The sequence below is a fragment of the Lycorma delicatula genome, chromosome 10 (genome assembly GCF_047948215.1).
Source record: "Lycorma delicatula isolate Av1 chromosome 10, ASM4794821v1, whole genome shotgun sequence".
Taxonomy (NCBI): domain Eukaryota; kingdom Metazoa; phylum Arthropoda; class Insecta; order Hemiptera; family Fulgoridae; genus Lycorma; species Lycorma delicatula.
The window spans coordinates 4,507,583-4,532,525 of record NC_134464.1 but is presented as its reverse complement, the minus strand read 5'-3'; the positions used below and the strand labels follow the sequence as shown (position 1 = coordinate 4,532,525).

Here is a 24,943-nt window from a genome sequence, read left to right as displayed (position 1 = left end):
AGGGATTTTAAATGAAAAGTTTTAATAAAATCATTCCAGCAATATAAATTAAACTAATTGCTTAAATTTAAATTTGCTCATTTGGTTGTATCTAATATTTAGGTTGTTTGACATATTGATATTTTAAATTATTTAGTTGATTCTTGTTTGGTGTTATGTCCTGACTCCTTCAAATGTTAAACTGCAGTAAAAAGACAAATCATGACTGTTAAAAAGTACTCGAGCTGTTCAGAAAGTTCTCAGCCTGAAAAAAAAAAAAATTTTTTTAGACATATTTTTATTTTTCAACCTTGCAATTCAGTACATTTAGACCATTGCCTTTCCAACTTTTAAATATCCTCAGTATAATGCGATTTATCCAGCTGAATGGTTGTCTCAGTTCTAATCTTATCATTTGAAATGATTCATCGTCTAGCCTACCCGTTTCTTCAGGTTGGGAATAGGAAGTAATGGCTTAGAACCAAATCCAGGGGATATGAAAACTGTTCAAAGAGTTGGTCATGGAGTTATGCAGCAACAGCCTGACTTGTGTAAGTAGGTGTATTTTGTGATGAAAAACAACTTTCTATTTGGCCTGATATGGATGTTTAGCCTAAACAGCACCCTTCAATCAGCCCAGTAATTAAGCATAATACTCCCCAATTATTGTCCTGACTTTTTCCAAGGAATCTGTGAGCACAACGCCACCAGAATTCCTAAAAGCTGTATTCATGACTTTTCATGTAAATGGAATAGTTTTTACTTTTTTTGGTGAAATTTTATCTGGTCCCACCACTGTCTGGTTTCTGGCATGTATTGTTGAATCTATATTTCATTTACTGACCTAATATCGAAAAAACTCATTGGAATTGCATTTAAATAAGTCTAAACAAACTTGAGAAGTGTTCAATCACGTTTTTGGTCTTAGGTGTTTACAATGTCAGCCAGTTCGCATACGTTTAGTTGGCGATCATTTAATAAGACATTGTGGAGTTTTGTGATGATTTCATCAGTAATAACGGTTTTTGGGCATTTCAAGTGTTGCATCAACTTGAATTGATGTATAACCACACTTAAATTCTGCAGCCCCACTTTTTATCTCAAAAATGATGGAGAAGAATCCTAATGAATGAAACCTAAAGAATTATTTAGGATCCTTTATTGGGAAGAATCCTAAAGAATAAAGTAGAATCTAACTCTTTTTTATATATGTTACGGATGTTAAGGTCAATCCAGGACCATTAATTTTTAATAAATGTAGAGCAGACTTACGATAGTAAACAATACTTTTATTTTTCAATGTAATCCGCTGCTACATTTATCCCAGCATTTCACTAGCGCCTGGATACCTACAGTGTAGAAAGATTTGACTGTTGCATCTTATCATTGCTGTTGAAATGCTGGCTTCCCAGGAACAATTTCAAGGGCCTGAACAGGTGAAAATCGCTGGGAGCGAGGTCCAGACTCTATGGGAGGTATGGCAATAACTCCCAGCCAAGTTCTTGTACTGTGCATGTCAGGCGGTGGGCTGTATGCGGTCATGCATTGTCCTGCAGATACAGAATGCCTTTAGTAATTGCACCAGGATATTTTTTTTAATTAAGAACTTTGCAGCTGTACTCACTGTTAATATCGACCCCACTGCATAGAAAATTGATGTGAATTATGACCATTTTTGTCCCAAAAAACTGCCGCCATAACTTTGGGGGCTCTGAACCACCTCAACTTGGATCATCACTCATTGATATACACCCTTCTTTAAAATGTTTACACTGCTCACATGTTTTACTGTGACTAGAGTCTCATCACCATACTGTGCAAGGAGTCAAGAATAAATCTCACCAGGTTTTATCCCTTCATCCACAAGAAATTTCATTCCACAAATCCATTTATTGCGTTGGACGCCTTGTTATTTATGACTGACTGTTGTTGTTTAACATTGCTTTGCACCAACGCACCATGCAGTAATAGCTGACACTTGTACCTTATATGTACAACCAACAGAATTTGCAGGAATCTCCATTTACATTCTAGTCTAACAAAAGTCCTGGATTGATGTGAATGTCCCTTGTACATTGGAATTAAATCTTTTAAAACAAAGTAGTTTATAATAGCTTAGCCTTCTATTTTATTCATTTTCCAGAAATTTCAAAAATTGTTTGCTTTACTTGATCACCACAAAGCAATTAAACACACATTAAAAAATTTACACCATGCTATCTAAAGGATTACACTTGTAAAATACCATATTCTGTCAATGACAGTGATAGAAAGCATAACCAAAGTTTTCAACCCGTCAAGTTGATAACTTTTTGAATGGCCCCTTGTAATGTATCTCATCTAATAGTTACTTTTAGTAATATGTAAATTAATTTAGAATAACTATGTTGTATTTTTTTTTTGTTTTTTTTTTTTTTTAATAGGTCCAGTTTGTAGTAACGTATATAGCACCATGGCAGATTACATGGGGTTCTGCATTTCATGCATTTGCACAGCCCTTTTCAGTTCCACATTCAGCTATGATGTTTTTACAAGCTGCAATATCTGCATTTCTGTCAACCCCATTAAATCCATTTTTAGGTATTTTGAATTATTATTGGTTTTTTCATTTCTGCATGTTTTATGTTTAATTATATCACTTATTCTGTTAATACACGTACATGTAGTAGTAGTGTCAAAATGGAAAGTTCTGGACAACCTACACCTTTGACCCTAGGTGTGATCTTGATCTTTGACCCCCACCAGGTAAAATGAAAAAAATTTAATTTAAAAAGATTAAAAAAAAGCTTGCCACGTGCTGGAAATATGCACAATACATGTGCTTGCTGACATTGCAATAACCTTGTTTACTACTTTTAAAGTTATCAAATGATAATATATTTGTATCGGTGTTAAAGCCAACAGTATAAATGACCACCAAATTTTCATGCATTCATAATACCATGTTCTGATTTTATATTGCTACTGCATGTATTTATGTCATCCAGGATTCTACCAATTACTACTTTTACAATACTTCACTTCAGATGAGTGAAATAACTTCTTAAAAATAATTATACAATTTAAATAATATTAATAATAATGAATGTTCTTGCAGAATTTCAATAATAATAAAAACACATTTGTTTAATTCCTGGTTAATTAGTCATTACATATTAGAAAATAAAATTAATATTGTTAGAGCAAAAATGGAACTGTTTAAATAGTTGCATTTGTGCTAGTTTAATTTCAACAGAATATGTTTTATACTGAATAATAAATATATGTTAAAAATAATTATACACTTTAAATTGTGCGTTGTAAAAAATTTGAACAACATTGTAATCTGTATAAGCTATTTTATAAAGTTTTATAAACCAGCTATGATTCACATTTTTATATTTAAAGAGCTATAATAAAGAATATATTTAATAAGTTGTGTGTATATAAAAATAAATAAGATAGTCTTGCTAGACATAGGCATAGCCAGGATTTTCTCCAGGGTGGGGGGGTAAAAATAAGATAATGATTCTTTTGTTAAAAAATGGTTTTATTTCAGCATTTGAAAATGCTAAAAGTAATTAGTTGCAATGCTATTCGAACCTATCCAAATCTTATTTCAGCACTAGCCTATGAGAGTTCTGGCTAAATCGTGACAAAAATTCTTTCTCAAATTTATTTTTAATTTCCAGAACCGTCTTTTTTATGCACATTCATCATATTCATCACATTCACCAGCAAGCCAATTTTCTGTCATTGTTGACCATAACCAGGTTTTTACTCTGCATAAGGTGCTGAAGGATCTTTCGATAATGCACGTCGTGCAAGGCTGTGCAAGTGAGTTGAATAGTGCCTGTTTTATGGATGGGTAAAACAATTGGGTCTCTTTAACTAGTGCAGCTAGTTCTCTCTTCTTCAGTTTGGCATTTGGTACATTTTTTCCTTTCCATTGATTGTACCAAAATTCAGCTTCACTGAGGAAATTGTAGTGACAATAAAAACTTATATTTTTAAAAAGTCCTCACATCATATCATGTAATGACATGAGCGTACAACATAAGCAATAAGAATGCAGGGAAGCTCTCCTCAGAAAAAACATTCCAGAGGCATTATTAATGAATGAATCTATGTATGGAATAATTAATGATCTTCTCCAAAACTCGCTAGGAGTCTGTGCTGGTGGATTCACGTGATGTTTCTGCTGATTTATGATTCGCGGCATATTGAAATCTGTTCCAAGATGCTCAGCGATTGTTTCAGCCTCTGCTAAAACACTTTCACTTTCAACAGCCACATTTCCACGGTGTTTTCTCATATATTCTGTGATTTGCATATTGAAGTAAATCCACATTTGTTGACTGAAGAGCATTTACCACTGGTTGCAGGAAATAATATTTCCAAATATTTTGCTATGAGACAAATACTAACAATGAATTCCAATTTTGTAGTAGCGCAATGCATTTAAAAAGCATCTTTTCTTGTTGCATTTTTATTGTCTGTTGATAGTTTTTCAAGCACCTTAACGATTTGCACATAATGTTTCTTGAATGTGCTAATACTTTTGTATTTTTGAGATCAACGGGTTTCACAGAGCATTGGTATATTTGGTATGCATTTTCAATGAAGGGTCATAAGCTGTCAAAAAAGTCCCATATTCCTGCTGGATTTTATCTCTGACTATCAAATGATGTCTTAATGGTTTCACAGAGTCTCTCATCTGAATTATCATGAACAGTATATGTCATACACTCTTTTATGATTATACTTCTCGTCTTCCAACAAAAATCTGTTCATCAATTTTGGTGAGATGTGTTCAAAATATCATCGCAGGTCTTGAAAGAGGGTTTCAAATTTTGCCACTATCTTCATCAAAGAACAAAGTAAGACTATCCATCATCAGAATGATGTGCATCAATTTAAAATATAACTTGGTGGATAGAAATACCTCCTCCGTCATCAGTATCTTTTGTAAGATATTTCAAGTTCTTTGACTTAAACTATTATTACTAATAATAATTAATATGACTTTCTTGGTACTATGTCTTATACAACATAGATACATTTTGTACATAGTAATCTATACATTGATCGTGCAAATTCAAAGTCTGACCGAGCCAATTATATTTGACTCTTTGGTCTAAAGTGAGATTTTCTTTATCTCTGATGATATATCGAAACGAATGAAATTAATCAACCTCTCTGTAAAAGTCCTTTGATAATGTTTGTTGTCTCAACCAATCCATTTAGAAACATGTGCTATGTAGTGTACATTTCCCACTTTTTTGGAGATGACAGTTGTCTACATTTGTGAAATAAGGTATAGGAGTGGATTTTTGTATCTGTTGAACTTTGTCATGGAACCTCAGGAAGAATTAGCCTTTATGTATTCCTTTGTGTTTGTTTATGTTGATTAAATGCAAAGTTTTTTCATTGTATCCTCAATGTACACAGCATCTCTGTAATCCCAGTCTATAATGGTGATAATTGTTTATCAACCAATTCAACATTCAATATCTCAGTTTGAGGTTAGATTTTGCAAAGGTGGACAAAAGAAAAGTATTGTAAAGAAGTAACGATCAACTAATTCCTTTACGATCTTGTCAGTATTATCAAGGAAGCCATGAAACTCAATTACACCTTACTTGACGATAACGAAACAAGTAATGAAACTAATATTGTTACACGCATTTGTATAAACTGAAAGTATTGGTTGCATTTCTACTCCACCTTTGCAATAGAATCTTGGCGTGTTGAGATTTTTTTTATTAATGAGTGAAATCTCCCCTGGAAGGCATAACATAAAACAATCAAAGTAAACATTTTATTTTTTTTATTAATTTTTCTGTTGTTTTTTTTTCATATCGAATGTTTGTTATATCCACTTGTTTTCCAATTTACAAAATGTATTATCTCATTATGAAAAATGTCAACTTACTTATACAATGGGATTTTACCATACTGTACAACTGAATATATTGCATCATACAATCTGTAATTATTAGATAGTATGATGCAGTTTCATTGGAGATATTCGAATTCAAGATCAAATTGATCCACACAACTACCATACCCGTTTTAATGAATCATTTTGTTTCGAGCAGTCGAATACAAATAAAGGTACAAATTTTATAGTCACTTATGTTGATTAAATTTTCCCCCAATTGCTTGTTATAATAAGATTTATAAAACCGAATAAACATGTAAATAAAATCACCTTGCATGTCATATATAGTTTACAGAATTTATTTACAACCTCATATTTATGGTGTTGCATTTGTCAAAATTCAAACTGACTTATTTGCTTAGTTCTTTCTGTCTGTTTGGAATCCTACTATGAGATAACAAGGCTTTTCCACTTGAGAAACACATTTCACTGTCCACATATATTTCTGTGTTATAGAACAGATGGGTAGTTGTACAGATTTTACCTTTGGAAAGCCATCGTTATAGGTACGTCATTTTCCATCATTGTTAAGAGCAACAACCATTCATTGATTGTCTGTGACTTGTACCTAAAGGGTCCTCCACATAGCTGTAGAGTGTCATGTTATAATTGTTTTACTCATACAAGTAAACAATGATACTGTCAGAAGAAGACATTTAAAGTATCAGTTCTTGTTTTACGTTCAAAAGTATTCTCTTGTAATTTTCTGCAAATTCCATTAACACTTCAAGGACATATGAATCGTAAATTTTCCATCTACTAAAATGACAAAAATTATATTCAGATATACTTAAGCATTTATCCATCTTTAGCACAAATTTCCACAGATCCACATCCAATAGAGGAAAACTTTTAACAGTGGCATCTTTTTTGCTGACTTGCTTGTCGACCGTGTGTGACATTTTTTTCTCTTAAAGTAAAGAGAAGTGTGTTTAAAGTACAGGCCTTTACCACATTTATGGATAATTCCACTGAATTTGCTCTTGGCTTCATGATATTAGTTACTACAGTCCACCGCTCTACCAACTGAGCTACAAGAGGATGTTTATGGTATTAGTTACATCCCAACCCCGTAGGGAAAGACACCCGCCAAGTGACATTTTGGTCACCACCCCCTCCCTCTGTTCCTAGCCCTGTTGGGCTTTAACAGGAATCAACTATCGCCCTCTGACTTTTACATCTCATAGTAATAAGATGGCCTCATTGGGATGCCACCAATGTAAATGCCTCGGTAGACATTTGCATCAGTGATTTGTTGAACTCAGCTTTTGCCTTCGCTGTAGGCCTTGTCTGGACATCTTGAATATCCTATATTGTATCCCTCTGAACTAGCTAACCGAGCTCATGGAAGCGCAAACCCCGTGCCTAGTTCTACTTATTATGAGCCAATTTCATGAATGTCTCGTATTTCAAGGCAGTGAACACAACATACCACCAAAAATGTTGCAACAAAATTTAGTCTTAGTTCTCTTAGTGAACTCAACTAGTTCAAACTCCAAAATTAAAGTATTAGTTACTGCCCAAGCCGCAGCTTTTTCACTGATACAAGCATCAGATGAATACTGTCTCCCAAGCTCTTTCTGCTAATATTCTGCTGCTTCAGCCCTGTTCTTCAAATCTGAATACTTAGAAAATACAATATCATGCTTCTTGCACACAGCATCCAGCAGATTTATTCTCCGATCTCCTCTTTTAAACCTCTCTTGAAGTTTGCTTCCTGGTCTGTAATAATGGAATCTAGTATGTGAAGTTCTACCAGCAATAAATCGATACCTTTATTACTGTTGCTACTGCTTTTTTAGCTGGATCACCCGCAGAATTTTTTATGAGAACAGACAGTCTACTTTTTCTCTTTGAACTATTACCTTTTTGGCACACACATGTGATGTTTGTTTTCAATACTTAATACACTCATGAAATTATTTGTCCATTGTAATTTCTATATTATTTTTCCCCTGCCAACAAACAATGTAAATAATAAAGATAATTGTATACTTGTCCTTTGATTACTGCTTCAAGCATATCATGACAATCGCCGACATTTATCAATTTATAATTGTGAAAATTGTAGCGTATTGTTGAGAATTTGGGTCTTAATTAAGATGAAGCACATATTTTTCTGTTATATATTTTTCAATATTGTTGTGATATATTTTTCTTCGTTCATCGATAAGCTTCTTAGTTGTTCCTATTAACAGCATCTTCAGCACTACCTAAATTACAGATATGATGCTCTTTAACATTGATATCACCCTTCTTTGACAGAGTGTATCTCGACCTGCTCTGTTCAGAGGCATTGTGAACAATTAACACAGATAAACGCATATCTTCTTTTATAATTCCCATTTCTTGCAGTTTTCGATTACAAAAATAATTTGTTCTGCTGACCATTATGACCGGTGTCTTTTGAAACTAATCAACATTTTCAGTCTTTCTCAAAGCTCGTTTGGATTATCAAACTAGATGTAATCAACTCTTGCAGTTTCATTAAAAACCAATGGCGTTTTTACCCATCTGCCATTTTTTTCTGTACTGGAAACAACTTCCTTATTATCTTCAAATATTTAAAAATATTTCAGACCTACGTCCAATTTTATACTACCATATCTAGAGTTCTGTGTTTTATAAGCATTAGTAAGCATAAGAATCTCTTCGTACACCTTGAGGTCTTCGTTGGTATATATGTACAGACTGTTCTTTATTAAAAAGCAACTTGTTTATTCCTGCATGCCTTTGAATCATGTGTCACCTATAAAAATTCCATCATCTTGATCGAAATGCATAGATTTTGCTCCAATTTTCAAATCTTCACCTTGATAGAGAATTCTGTTACATTTTTAGTCTGATTTTTTACATTGCTTATGGCATTGAGCATGTACTTCCTAACTAGTGTGCCTTCGAATTGATTCTTAACCGATGCCACGGCACAGCTTGCAGCTTTCCTGTTGGTTTATCAAGCATTTCTTCTACTCTAACGGATGAATTATACTCTTCCAGTGAGGACAAAAGTTTTTTAGGGGTAAGTACATCCCTTATCTGCTTTGGCATCTCTACCTCCCATAAATCAGCAGGGGATGTAAACTCGAGTAGTACAGTCCCTTCAGTTTGTATCCTCTTGTTCAACTCAGACTGCACACATTTACTTTCAACCTCTTTGGTGGATTCAATCATTTCTTTTGTTTTTCTTCTCTCCATTCTAGCTCGATAATCATTCATGCAAACATCACCATCATCGTGTTCATAATGCTTTTTATTATCTTTCAACATGATGTATGGTCTAACGGAATTGCAGATTCGACTTCCTCTTTAGGCTTACACAATTTGATTATTTCACCAGTTGAAATTTTCTCAACTAGTTTGGTAATCGGTTTGGAAATATATCTAAACTTCTTCACATACACTTGTTTTTTTTTCACTCAAGCCGAGCTGTAAAGCTGCTCTTTATAATATTTTGAATCACTGCAATCACAGTAATTCGCTTGTGATCCTCTACCTTGGACATAAGGAAATGTAATGAAATATACTAGAACATTTTACATATATATGATAATAAAAGGCGCAAGTGGACTCGCTAGTGAACCAGTTAGCAGTAACGGAAAGTAAGCGGACCCATTAATGGAAGCGTACAGGCTAGTGGGTTCACTAGCAAGCAGGCTTATCAAAAAGCATGTAGGCTAGTGTGCGCATTCTTTTACTCCATAACAAATTCTGTAATACAGACTTTGAAGTTAAAGTGTTAGTGCCTTTTTGTCTTTGCACTTTCTTTATCAACAACTAAGAAGTCATTTTTGTTGCGATTCCACACACAATCACATAAATGTTTAAATTCGTCAAATGTCATATCCAGGGCTACTTGATCATGGTAAACATGCCTTAAGTTACACTTGTCCTGTCAGAATGCCAAAAGAAAGAAAAGAAAGTTGGTGTTATCTCTTTATAGTTATTTTGAGATTTTCCTATATGTCTGACTTAAGTAGAACATGTCAATATTATTATGATTCCCACAGTTAAATAATTCTTAATATTGTTTTGTTTTTCACAAACATCATTGAAAATCATTACCAAATTTGGTTCTATATCTTCAGGAGGAACTACCTCTTGGTTGTGATCCAAAGTGTAATTTATACCTTCAGTGTTGGATTACATTTATAAAAATTTGTAATTCAGTTGATAAAGTGATTTAAAAAAAGTATGTAGACATTACCAAAACGTAAACCATTATGATCAAATAACAATTTAAAAATTGTGCCTTACCACAGTTTGAAGGCCTACATCTAAACACCTGATATTATTGGGAAGCAACTTGCTATATCTATGTTTAATTTTTTCCTCATTGTTTGCGATTAAGTTATCAAAATTACATATGAAAAGCATATCTTGTTAATCCTTGAACTTCATTTTTAGAAGCGCTTCCATTAATAATAGATTTTTTATCAACCCACAAATTGGAACTGTTATCATACTCCCTCCATTGTACAAGCATTACGTTCCCTTTCAGTTTTAAATTTTCTCTTTTAAAATGTATTGTTGTACTTTGTTTTATTTAATTCCATGTAAAATGTTCCTTTTATTACCTTACCTCTACTAACTTTTATTACATATGTGACAGACATTATAGGCTTCAAAGCTTGTACAGCAAATACATCAGTCCAGTTCGGCAAGTACCCTTTGGCAAATATAGTTTTGTACATACTTATCCTCACTTTGACACCAACTTAAAATTTTTTCATACTTTTACATTAATTCTGTGAAGAAAGCAATTGTTATGCCTTACCCTGCCTTATTCTTCTTTCTGATGATGATTGACTTAGAAACCTAAGTTCTGTGATATGAATTGTACTTTGTTCTACTCATCTAAAATATCAATCCTTGTCTAACATCAATAACCTTCTGTAAATATCAATCCGTTTCAGTAAACATATGCCGCATTCTGTTCTTCAAAGTTCTATTAAAGCGTTCAACTATAAAAGCTTTTCTATAAGTGGAATAGTGATTAATATATTTGGTAAAAATTGATTAATCCGTGAAATTTAACCAGTCCTTTCTACCATCTGTTGAAAAATGACTCATCTTAGTAATTTTCAAAATAACTCAAGAGCTTTGATGACTTCTGTTGTTTTAATTTTTAGCAGTTTTACAAATGCAAACTTATAAAACAATCTATTACCTTTCATTATATACTTTAATATGTGTATATGGAATCATCTCCAATAAATTGTTCTGATACAAATTATTAGTGTCCTTGAGCTCTACATTTCAAATCAGATAATTGTGTCTACCTTGCTGGTGGTGGTCACAAGCAAGCAGCTCTACCCTTTGTGTTAATATGTGTAATTGGATACCCTTTCACATATCTTAATGTCAAATGAATAAAGAATTCATTTTTTTGCCTTATAAAGGATAAACATGAGAAAAGTAAACGCACAGCTTCCTTCAAAAGCTGTCAACCATCATTACCATTCTTCAGGTTCATCTTTTACGCAGATTATGCAACCAATTTAAGATTAAAAAGAAACAATAATAATATTGCTTCAATATATTTTTATTACTATACCAATTTATTTTTACGTAACTACATTATAGCAATACCTTTTAATAAAGCAATATATGTTCATAATTAACCGTTTTTGCATCATTACAATTAGATTTTTACATCATTATTTATATAAATACGTATTTACATTGTTACAATCACATTAATACCTTTTCTACAACAGTATATTTTTAAATCCTTTAATAAATTCTTACATTGCTACAATGCAATATATTTTTATTACTATAACATTTACTTAACACCACCACATATTTTTACAATGCCATGTTACAATATTGTATATATAATTATATATACAATACCACAATACATCTTTATTACTATATTATTTTCTTAATACTATAATACATATACATATTTGCAATCATTTGGGGACATTACTAATCTAACCATTCAGTGTCAGCATATGAATAAAAATTAACGCAGATGTTCACCAAAGACCTGCCTCAATTCCAGCGGGCTATCTATGTGATCCCCCCCTCTCGGCAGGGCATAGATTCTCCCAATGGCCACTTGTTTGTCATCAAAATAATAGAGGGTCAGTTTGTTCTGTTAAATTGCTTCACTGACATGTTTTCTATTTCTAGACCTGAACATTTTGTTGGTCTTTTAAATGAAAGCAGTACTGTTGAGCAAATACATTTTATAGTTCTGTAAACCAATGTCATTTTTGACCACATCCTTTTTAATTTCTTTTTTTTCCACTTATCAGAACCCATTCTGAACATGTACAGTTTGGCCCTCAGTCCAATATTCAGCGTTGTATTGTTGCAGTCATCCTTAAACTTCCCTAACTCCTTGCTTTTCACCAAAAAATAAGGATGGTCTTTAGGGTAGTCAGATGTATTGAAGTAGTCTATGAACATTCTTTCTTAAAGACCTGTAAAAATCATCTGTTTCCACTTTATAGAAGAACTATCTGTGTCCATATACAACTGGGAGATTTTGGATCCGTAGTTTCTTTCATCACTTCATAGTAGAAGTGATGAAATGCTACCATCAACAATAAACTTTCCCCAACTGAGAACACTGTGTCACCAATGAGATCTTCATTCAGGAATAACCATCAAGAGGAGGTTATTATTTGTCATTTGCGAATAGGGCACACTAAACTGACTCATGGATACTTCATGAATCAGACTAATGCACCTGTTTGTGTTCACTGTGACTGCCAACTTATGGTGCAACACATTCTTGTGGATTATGTTATGTTGCATTGTGTCACATGTTTAGACTAGGAAACATTGTGTCACATGTTAAGGAACTGTGAAATATGTTAAGGAACAATGTAATGATGTTATCAGATGTTTTACAATTTGCAAAGGCTGTATAACTGGATTCAAAAATCTGATTACAATCTTTAACTTTATACCATTTGGCTTATGCCAAATCAAATGGTAATTTTATTCTTTTAAGTTACTTTTTTAATGTTTTATTCATTGTGGTTTTATTTTGCTTTTAACATACATAATAGGCTTTTTGCATTTTTGCTGTATTTTTATATTACTTTTGTTTAGTTTTTAAATTAATTTTTAATTGTTTCTTTTTAATATTTGTGTGTTTACTATGTAAATAAAAGTCTGGGTACTGATAATGACTCATACGTCAGAATTTGCTCAACTCCCGCACAGAAAAGCCCACATATATTGGGCTTGCCGAAATATATTTTTTCCTTTGCTCCCTGGACAGCACATAAAGTTTCATTGTAAAGTATTCTTTCCTGAATCTAGTTCTTGCCAAAATGTTTCATCAGCCTTCTTTCAGAGGACACTAGCTCGATGTTGACCCTGTTTCTGAGGTTTTACGTGCGTTTATAAAAATGGCATTATTCATCAGTTTAAAGAGGTCTTTTTGGAAATCATTCTTAGCTGTCTTGAAATTGGTTGTGTTAAGTTTAATGTACCCCTTTAACCATGGAGACTGCTCAAACTGCAACTTTTGTGGACTTTGGTCATTTGCCTTTGGGTTACTAATCATCCATTGTAGGACGATGAAATTGCAGATATATTTTGTCTTGTCCCTTTATGATGGTATGAGTTTTGGTACCTGGAGATTGGAGAACCTTGTTTATGGGCAAAAACGGGAAGTCACTGCACACCTTGCAGGTGTTGAGATTACATCTGTTTCAAGTATATAACCTATCTGTCCATCGTCAGGTTTGGACATGATATTTAGTAATGCAGAATCATGATATTGGGCTTCACCACTGGATGTCTTTGTACAGTAGACGCTTATTCAATGCCCATCCATATAAGCTGTTTGCGTCTGGGTACATTTGACATTTGGATGGATAGGGATCGTACTTGTTGCTGATATATGGTCTGTTGGTCAGTTGGTCTGTTGGCTTCCATGTGTTTCTTAACAATGAAATACTAACGCGGATGTCTTTTTCAAAAAATATGTAGATGATAGTCTGAGATCAGTTGAGTTGGATTTTTGTTTTGTAAAACATCGTACATCATGAAAAAAAAAACAGTTTCTCAGCGAAGCCAGGTAGGATAAAGGGATGCACACAGCCTTTCTTCTGTTAACTATTTGGATTGAGGTGATCTTGTTTTGGACAGCCTTCAGGATGGTAGGATGGTTTATGAAAGACAACTCATAGGGATGTGCTGCTCCGCGGAAACTACAAATATTTAGAGTTGGAACAGCATGTCGAGAACAGTTTTAGAATGCACTTGAAATCGGCATAGCATCCCACAGGAAGTGAAGACATATGATGTATGGTTTTGAATTTTAATGCATGTTGTGAGCTGTCTTACGGGTTGGGAAGGATGACTTTTAACCGGAGGATTACTGCTATACCTTTCTAGATGATCCACCATCTTTCTCACACAGTCCTCATCATTTTATAATAAGCGAGACACCTTTTACAGATTTTTATTCTACTTTGTTCCATCAGTTTAGAACAAATCAACCGTTCAAAACTCAAAACTGGAGATGTAAGAAAATAGTTGGTGATCTCTGCCAGACAGAAGCAAGAGGTCAAAATGGTCATTGTTTTCAGCATTATAGACCTTGTTTGGAACAATTTTTTCATTCTCATAGAATACATTCACAGAAACATTGCTCTTCTCAAACTTGTAGACGTCGGTAAAAGGCGTTGGAAAATTTAGGCAATCAAAATTGTCTTTTCCTAACAGGGTGTAATATCCATCGATTTATATGTACCCATTGAGGGCCATGCACATACTTACGCAGAATCACTCATCTGAAACAATTGTTGCTGTTTTTCACGTTGACATAGGAATGTTACCCTGGAATGGATTTGGGAAGGGAAATGTAAGAGATCCTCTAAGAGGTCGATAAGCCTTACGTGTATTAAAATGTTATCAATGCTCAGAAGCATCTGTCTGTTCTTTTTGCTTCTACCCAAAACAATGATTCGAATGTGTCTTCTATTGTACGTCCAATATCATTTATGTTGCTGATGTCAAAGTTTCTGGTTTTAAAACATTTTCCTGTACTGACCCACCAGTGGCTTTTTGTACTAAAGCCCAATTAAAGTATATTTTTTCACTCCGAAACTATCTATTGATTCAGACCACAATGATCATATTTCTGTCATAAACTTTAAAAGTGGCCAGATGTCCTTGTACAGTTCATTATCATTTTTATAGTAGTAGGTATTCAAGTTGCAAATGAATGTGTTTTCTGTCAAGGAAAATCTGCCAACTTGATTCACGTCAAGCCAGATATGATCCTGCAAAAATTGTGAATTAATAGATGAATATTATCAGCGCATACTTTACACAGCTATTCTACCACTTCTTCATCTTGCTCAATGCCTACATCCATTTTAACATTCTTACTTCGATTTTAATGGATCTGGTGTTGGATCGGTAATTGTATCTGTTATGATGATTATATTGATGTTGCCATAGTAGTGAGGTTCTGTTCATTGGAGAACTGAAACGGAGAAATAGATCCTTACTGCAGACCCACAACTTGATGTAAACGTCTATTTTAACAGATTATATCCTTTAACACATACACTGAAATTAAATTGAATGTTAGCTTTGTTAAAGAAATTAGTCCCATATTCAAACAGTTATATTCTGAGAACACAGCATTGTTTCCTAAATGAAGCAAGGAAACGTGCTGGTGGACGATGAGACTACTTCAGTGTGTGCAGTCGACCACAGTTACAAACCTGAAATCAATCAGGCAAAGTTAATTTATAAATCATTAACTTTATAAACATGCAAATATTATTTAAACCTATCAGCATCCAATATTAATTTTATTTTAAGAAAATATTAATTTGTGGTACCCCTGCTCACTTTATTGAAGCAGGCGACGATGATGCAATCATTCCGGCAGTATTTGGTAACAGAATTGGACCAACAAAAACAGGCAGGAACAGAAATAAAACAAAACAAATTCGTTTTCACGACAAGAGGATTTTCTAACGTGTACCCAACATTAATTTTATTTCCAATGCTCAATTACTGTCTTAATGAAATATTGTTTAATATTGGACAACTGTTACCTTAATTTATTTCATGACTAATTTTAATGAAGCAAGCACATAATTGCATAATGAAAGTCATTCCACCTGCCTGCTTGATAACATGGATGATGCATATGCAGATAGTGCATCAGAGGTTAGTGATAACACAGCAGGTAATAGTACATACAGATTCATGTAGTGGTACTGTTCACTCGAAATGTGATATGAATGCTGTGGGAATCTGTAAAATAAAGCCATTATGCAACCGATAACAAACAAGTAAAACAGCTATGGTCCATTATCGACCTTGGACCACAGCCCGTACATTTCATTTAATATTTATCCAGTTGTGATCATCACATGCCAAACATAAAAACCGCTGACGTAATACAAATATTCATCTAATGAAATAAAGTCAAGTAGCGGTCACAGCAATATCAGTTTTGTTAATGTCAACAAAAGTTATCCAACATCTGTCTTGAGCCGCTGTCAGCAGAAGAGATAGTAAATGTCTCGCTCCATGAACTCCCATTGCAGAGGTCTCGTCTAGCACCTCCATTGATCACCGCCTTCCGGTCCAATGATCAGGATCATCCTCTAGCAAGAATATCTTATTCATTTTTACACTCACAACTTATTAAATATATTATTTATCGTACCTCTTTAGACATAAAAGATGTGACCTTTACAAAGCATGGGTAGTTTATACAATTTTTTAAAATAGCTTTGTAGATTACAGTGTCGTTCAAAGTTTTATTAAATTTTTAAAGTGTATTATTATTTTTAACATATATTTATTATTTAGTTTAAAACATATTCTATTGAGATTAAACTAGTACAAATGTAACATTTACGTTTCATTTTATTTATTTTTTAATAAAAAATATAATATTAATTTTATTTTAATTTTTTAACAGCAGAAGTAATTTTTTTTACAGAAGTAAAGTATTGTAGAAGTAGTAATTGGTAGAATCCTGAATGACATAAATGCATGCAGTAGCAATATAAAATCAGAGCATGGTATGAATGCATGAAAATTTGGTGGGCATTTACATAAAACTGTTAGGTTTTGACACTGATGCAAATATATTGTAATTTGATAACTTTTAAAATAGCTAACTTTTTAAAATAGACAAGGTTATTGAAGTGTCACAAGCGTGTTTATTGTGCATATTTCCAGTAGTGGCAATTTTTTACCTGGAGGTGGTCAAAGATAAAGGTCAGACCTGGAGTCAAAGGTTAATCTTGGCCCTAAGTCCCATTTCAACACTACTTAGAGTTATGTACACTTTTATAAAATTCCAATCCAGAGATATTAATTCTTTGGACTAAAAATGTACCGTAATTTTTTTATATGATTATGAATTTTATTTCACAAGAAATCCAAGTTTCAGTTTTTGGTAAAGTAATTTTTGTACTGTTCATTATGTGTTTAACATTACTGTACCTAACTTTCTAATTTAAATGTTTTATCGGCTTAGTAATCCTGCTTCGCACTAAATTGAAGCATATGTCTATCTCTCTCTCAGGAATTCTTGCCCAAGAATTGTGACAAGCTATGTTTTAATCATGTTACTCTATGTGCAGTGGACGCTTTTGGTTTGCACTTAAATCCCCTCTTTCATCTTTCTTCTTTGCTCATCAAAACTGTTCAACCAACTAACTACCTCTCAGGTTCCTACTGTAGTCATCACTTTTAGGATCATTGTCACAGCTATTGTGTAAAGGAAATGCACATTCCGAGTTGAATACACTTACACATTAATTTCTACTACTAGTAGCAATGCAATCTAAATAACAGCTACTAGCTAGTCACATGTAGCTTTTGATTTGGCTTTAAAGTACTCTGAATAGGACATTCTTTGGCCAGTGAAAATAGCAGATGTTCTACATTGGACCTCTTTATGTTGTTATGAGATAGGTGATTCCTCCAACCTGTGTGGATTTGGCAGAACAAACGCTGAATAAAATATATGTCAGAAAAACCAAAATTTGGATAGATTGTTAGAAGAAAAATGTTGGGGACTGTAAACTTGCTTTTAACTGACTTGGCTATAAAGGATCCACTCTGTAGACAAAGTACCCTAGGCAAACAGAAAATTGCTTATGCCACTCATTCTCTCTCTCTCTCTTCCCGTACCTCCCTTTCTCACTCCCTCTCCCCACTCTTACCAACCCTCTCATAACTACTCCTCCTCACACAATCCTCTCCCTCTCTCCCTCCCCCCACTCGCTCTCGTTTTTAAAGTCATCCCAGTCAGTTAATACAAATATATAAACTTGTCCTATAATTTTTCATTGCCAGTATCCTGCAATCTGTCAATTTTAGTAAATACCTCAAAACCTTTAAAATGTTATTTTAAAACTTCAATATATATTTTCTTTTTCTTCTGTAGACAGTTTTCATTTCAGCCATAACAGTGGAAAAAATTGGCACGTGGCAATATATCTTCAATAAAGCACATGCAGTGTAAAAATTCTACACCGGTAGGTGTTCTAGGAACACCTATCATACTAACAACCATGTGATTGTATTATTATTTTAGATAACTCCAGCATTATAGATGTAGTGAATAGATCGTTAGCCCACCAGAGTAGCATTTGACTACTAAGAATTCATCATACACTATTCTGACTTACTATTCATATACTAAGTAGGTACAGCTATTTGTAGTTATTACTTTGGTATATATTGTAACTAGCCTGACGCACAGAATAGTTGCTCAAGACTACTGCAATATTGATGAGTAAAATTGCCATGTTTGACAGTTCTAAATTACACAAGTTTTTGCATGTTTGGATTAAAAATGTTTAATTTAAAAAAATTAAACGCAATAAACACAATGGGGATATATAAAAGAATTAAGATGATACTATTTTATAGTACTGGTGGATTCAAAGTAATTTTTTCCAGTTACTGAAAAGAAAACAAACAGAAAATCTGTTTCAAAATGTTACAAATTAAAATTTACATTTAGAAGAAGCTAACTTTTATCTCATCATGTCTATTAGTATTAAGCTTGCTAAAGTACCAAGTATTGCAAACTAACATTTATTAATTCTGTTTATAACTATCACATTGTTTTCAAAAGCTAACATACTTTTTTAGCTGTCTTCCTTTACGTTCATTTCATTTTTAATATTATTGTGTTATAAAGTTTGTGGTGATATGTTTCATAAAAATGAAATACTTTTTTTTGTTTTAAATTCAAGGTATAAAATTTTTATTTCAGGAAGTGCAATTTTTATGACTTCATATGTAAGACCGGTTAAATTTTGGGAACGTGATTATAATACACGTAGAGTTGATCATTCAAATACAAGATTATCTTCGCATTTAGAACGTAATTTGGGTGCCGATGACAATAATCTTAATTCTATTTTTTATGAACATTTAACTCGTTCTTTGCAACATTCACTCTGTGGTGATCTTATTTTAGGTTAGTATTTTTTTTTTTTAATTTCTCATTTAGCAAGTAGTAGATACAAGGGTATCTCTAAAGTAATGACCGCTGGGATATTTCTCTCTTTAAGGTTGTTGAACCTGTGTTGTTTTTTTTAGCCACGCTACTAATGTACATACTGCAATGTTGTTTGTGAGTTGTCATGTTGTAGTATCTTTGATTACGTGTGAGTTATTTCGTTATAAAATTAATAGGAAAATCAACTGTGAAATACACGGAGTCGTACATTTTTTAAACCGTCAAAACGTTTAGCCGGCTGAAATTCATAGGCAGATGGTTGCTGTGTACGGTGATTATGTAATGAACGAAAGAAACATCTGAAAATGGTGTGAAAGATTTAGAAATAACAGAATTAATGTGCACAATGAAGAATGTTTAGGGAGGTTTCTCAATAATCACTGAGAACTTGTTGAAACATGTCGATGATGAAATCAGAAAAGATCGTTGCTCGATTTTCAACCTGGCCCTTCTTTTCTTTTTTGTTTCAAGAGCTGTTATCGGTTGCATTGTTGACCATTAAGCTACAGAAAGGTATGTAAACGTTGGGTGTCGCACATCTTAACGGAACATTACAAAAAAATCCGAATGGATTTTTCTTCAAATCCAAATGGATCTGCTTTGGAATTCTTGATGCGCTGCACAGAAAAAGGTGATGAGTTCCTCAATTCAATCTTTACCACCACTGAAATGTGGATTTTGTATTACGTCAAAGAGAAGATGACAGTCAACTGAATGACATCATCCTCCACGTGGAATGACCAAAAATGCAGAAGCATACTGCAGAACTCTTAGAAAAAAGTATTTTACAATATTCTCAACGTGGCTATTGCAAATTCTTTTATCTTGTTCTATATATGTATATAAAAAAAGAATTTGCATTTTTTTAAATGCAACATTAAGGACACCATAGGTATATAAAAAAATCTAATTTGGCAAAAAGTTTCTATTTATTGCAAGGGTGGTTTTTATGTTTTTCTTTTATATTCTCGATTAAAAATTCAAACAGCTTATTTTTTACCCTGTTGAGTGCTAACGTTTGCTTAAAAAAGATGTACTCTGGATCATTTGGTTATCCATTATTTTTTCGAAATTTACTTATATCTTCAGTATATTACAACCATTTATAAAAATTCAAACAGCTTATTTGCTAGCAGTACAAGGGCTAACATTAAAATTATAAAATAAAAATAAGAAATCCAAATGAATAATTAAAGTACTGGAAAAATAAATATTAAAAATCTTTTAATTACAGTAATTGTTCATGAAGTTAGGTGAGGCTTGCAAAAATGAATTGTGTCTTGAAAACATTTGCAAGACTATAAAAAAAAACTCAAATTCGGCTGCACCTCATGGGTTGAGTGGAAAACAGTTAAAATTATTTTGTAAAATTATAGTGAATTTTATAACTAAAGTTAAAAATTATGTATTTTACACGATTACAATAATAATTTTTGAAATAATTTTTCAAAAACTGAATCTTCTTTTACACCCCGAGCAGAGCAAAGCGATGCCTGGCTGTGAAGCCGGGCCAAGCAGCTAGATGGAGCGATAAATGCAGAATGTAAGTTGCGGATTGATAAATGGAGCTTTAGCTAAAAAAATCACTACAGTAAATTCATTGCGGCAAAATGTTAATATTTATTTTCTTAAAATATTTCAGTAAAGTACTTAATATTTTCACAAACATGATGAGGGTCAAGGAGGCAGAACCCCGCTAGATGGTTGGACGAGCAAAGCAAGCCCTGGCCAGCTAGTTTTGTACTAAATTAACATTTGTTGAGAGTGCAGATGAACGGGTAGTCGATTTGATTCCTCAAGTAACCAGTTCCCAGCTTGATTGACCCATCTTCCTGGTCATAAGGAGAGGTTATGTGCAGTTTGTGGGCCTATATAGAAAAGGAGGAAGGTTATTGGTGCCCTGGTTGTAATTGTGGTGTACATCCAACTTGTTTTCAAACTGGAACACTTCTGGAGGCCTCTGTCACAGAGGAAGAAGAAGCAAAAAGAGAGCAGCAATTCAGAATAAGTTCATAAAAAAGAAATGTTTTATTACTTGAAAAATGTTTAGTCATAAATTGGCTTTTTGTTTCTGTGTATATTTTGTCTTTGTATAACTGTAATATTGATATAGAACTACAAATTATGCTTCATTATAAATTTATTCCAACGCTTGATAGAATGTAAGAAAATAAGAATGGAAAAGTGATGCTGTTTTGTGTGTAAATATTTTTTTAGTTAGATAATAAGATTTTTATATATATTTCTTCATCATAAAATTCTACTTATTTTGTATATACCAGAATTTCAATTATTTAGTATTTAGTCTGATATAAATGAATAAAAATTTCTACAATCTAAAATAACACGTAAGTAAATTTACATATATTTTACTGTATTTTCTTAACAGTAGTACAGATAAAATTCTTCAAAGTTTTCTAATCAAAATGATGTAGCTGGAGTGAACATAATGGTTAATTTTCTCTAGAATCTTAAGTGTAAGACTGCAAAAAGTCCAAAAAAAGCTTGGCATTTTAAAGAAATTGTATAGGCACTTACAGGGTTAAAAATGAGCTAAGTTTAAATCTTTGTAAATGTTGCTAAAATAGAACAAAATAAAAAATTAACTTTTTTTTCTATCATTAAAAAATTTGAATTCTTCTATTGTAGTATTGTGTTTCAGATTACTACGCAGTTACTTATTTTGACAAAATTTTTCACCATCAAAAATCAATTCCTGTTCTCAGAAAAAATTACATAATCTCATGTATAATATTAATTATAGAATCGACAGAAATAAATTAAAACAAGTATTATATTTAGATTCAAATAATTAATAGTTCACCAATAAAGACAGTAATAGTACAGTAGTAAAATTGGAAGTTTTATATTCATATACAACCTCTTTGCATATAAAACTTCAAATCTATCTAAAAAAATTATGTTCTTCAGTGTTAAACTTTCTTTTTTTTTTTCTACAACATAACACATTTAAAATTTTCATTGAATAGCATTCTTATTGTTTTGAAATTAATTAATATCAAGTCATTTTAAATGTAACAATTATGAATGATGAAAAAGTATAAATAAAATTCTGCGAAGTAGAAAAAATGGTATTTAACAAGAATTTATTCATTATTTGCTTTAATATACAGCAGGTTGCATAATAAACCAAATAATTCATATCATAGCCTTTGAAACCAATCAATAAAAATAAGCTTGCTGTTTTTTATTTTTATTTTTTTTTTTACAATTAAACAAGGCAATTAGAGTTAGGTTCGCTCCTGTTATGTGTCAGCTGTCTTTTTTTCCATGTTTTCTCCAGAAATTTTTCCTTATGGATTGATGAGGCAAGTTTTAAACTCATAAAACTTGCCCCTAAGTTGAGCACTTTACCATATATATGACCCAACATAGCAGATGTCAATTTTCATCTCATATAGACGTTGTACCATAATAGGAATGGTACTTTGCATCATTGTTATTATAGTGGACCTTTGCAGTAGTAGTTTAAACTAACTGATCAGTATTTTATTTTTGTTTTACAAATAAACTTTTCATCTAATTCTACACCATCAACCCTAGCACACACTTCTGAATAATTTTTGTAGCCTATGACAGTATTTTTATTCGTTTTCACAGAATTCCAACACCTAGCAATAAATGAAATGAACAATTTTCTTAAGAATAGGTGTAGAAGAATTAACCAGTGACATATCGTTTTGCACTCGTTTCAAATTATGGAACAGTTTTTGCTTGCAAACCCATCTCTTAATGCCCTGACAAATACAGTCTTTTCATATTGTGAATAACACCTACAGGTTATGAACATCATATTTGTAATGGATCACAAGCAATGGAAGCTGAATTGTGAACTCTTATTCACAAACCTAATAAAATTCCATATTATTAAAGCAGCACTGCAAAACAATATTGTTTTTTTTTTAATTATCAGAAGAAAAATATGTTCATAATTAAATAAAAATAGTAAGTAAATGTAAAATATAAGACTGGCCTATACAAAACAGGAAAGTACACTAATTTTGTACTTCCTTTTTGTTATTAATGTTTGTATATACCTGTTGAATAGTCAGATATATATATATATATATATATATTTATTTATTATTTCTTTTTTTAATATAATTGAAGTAACAGTTACAAAAAAAAATGTATGTGTTTTTATCATTAATATTCTTAGTTTTTAGATGATTATTTGAAAGTATGTGGAACAGAAGTAATATTTAACAAAAATTAATTATAAATAATGAATTAGTGTTTATTTAAAATTTAATTTGATTTCAGGTCGATGGGGTTTAGTATCTCAGGGAGACTGTTTTGTCCTAGCATCTGATTATCTTAATTGTTTAGTGCATATTATAGAATTAGGTAATGGTCTTGTTACATTCCAAATGAGAGGGCTTGAATTTAGAGGTACATATTGTCAACAACGTGAAGTTGAAGCGATATCAGAAGGCGTTGAAGAAAATGAAGGTAAATTCGTTTTTATAAACTTTTATTCTACTCGTACAGTTCAAACATAACATGTAAATGAGTTTCCAGTTATAGTTTTTATAAATAGAATAAGTTTTTAATTGTTTATAATTAAAAAGTTTTTAAATTGTGAAATTTTAATTTAGTCTGAAATAAATAAAAACCTGCTATCGGTATTGTTTATCAATATTGGTGTCATCCTCATTTTTACTTCCTTGTACAAAGTAAAGGAAATATTGTAATCATGAAAAATTTCAGATTTCAATGGAATATCCATTTTGACCTTCCCTGAATCCATTTTGACTACATTTTGCATGTGTTTGTACGTACGTACATATGTATCTTGCATAACTCAGAGACGATTAGCCATAGAATGTTGGAATTTCAGATTTAGGACTGTTGTAACATCTAGTCGTGCATCTCCCCTTTTGATTGCAATCAACTTGACTAAAAATGTCCAAAAAAGCCCAAAATCCAAAAAAATTGGATTTTTTAATTTTTTACGTAACTGCAGTAATAAAGTCTCATTGAGAGCTTTTCAATGTTTTATCATAACTGGTACTTATTTTCATTAGTTTCAGAGTTATAACCAAATAGAATTTTAATTAATGAAATATTTAAATCTTACAAGGGGAAGGCAATCTTACATCGGTTTGAATCTGACTTCATTTTTTTTTTTTTTTTAATTTAAATATACTGATTTATTAATAATTATTAATTTCTGATTGTAAGAAAATTCTACAATAAATAATATTCAATAATAACAATTTAAAAAAAATCAGAAGTTATTAGTGAAATAAAATTTTATGTACTTTTCATTTAAAAAAAAAATGTGTATGTAATTTAATAGACATACAAGGAAGTCATATGGTTTCCACATCAGATTTTTACATAGTAGTTATATTATTATTTTTTATTTTTTCAAATAAATAAGATTGTTCTCTTCATAATTATATTTATTTAGCATTGACATTTTGTTCTTTGACTTAATTTTTTTTGCTCATGGCAAAAAAATACTATAAAACCTCATATAAATAATTCTTATGTTTTGTCTTCATTTTTTGTGCTTCATGTTGTTT

General features: G+C 32.1%; 1 protein-coding gene across 3 annotated transcripts in view; it reads left to right on the top strand.

Moving 5' to 3' along the window:
* The window catches only part of pcx (pecanex), a 192,970-nt gene that overhangs the window by 122,363 nt on the left and 45,664 nt on the right, over positions 1-24,943 (top strand). For all 3 annotated transcript variants that reach the window (XM_075377880.1, XM_075377879.1, XM_075377878.1), the window contains 3 exons: positions 2,403-2,559; positions 19,143-19,349; positions 23,676-23,864. In XM_075377880.1, the coding sequence (XP_075233995.1) occupies positions 2,403-2,559; positions 19,143-19,349; positions 23,676-23,864 (553 nt within the window). The remainder of the gene's footprint in view (positions 1-2,402; positions 2,560-19,142; positions 19,350-23,675; positions 23,865-24,943) is intronic.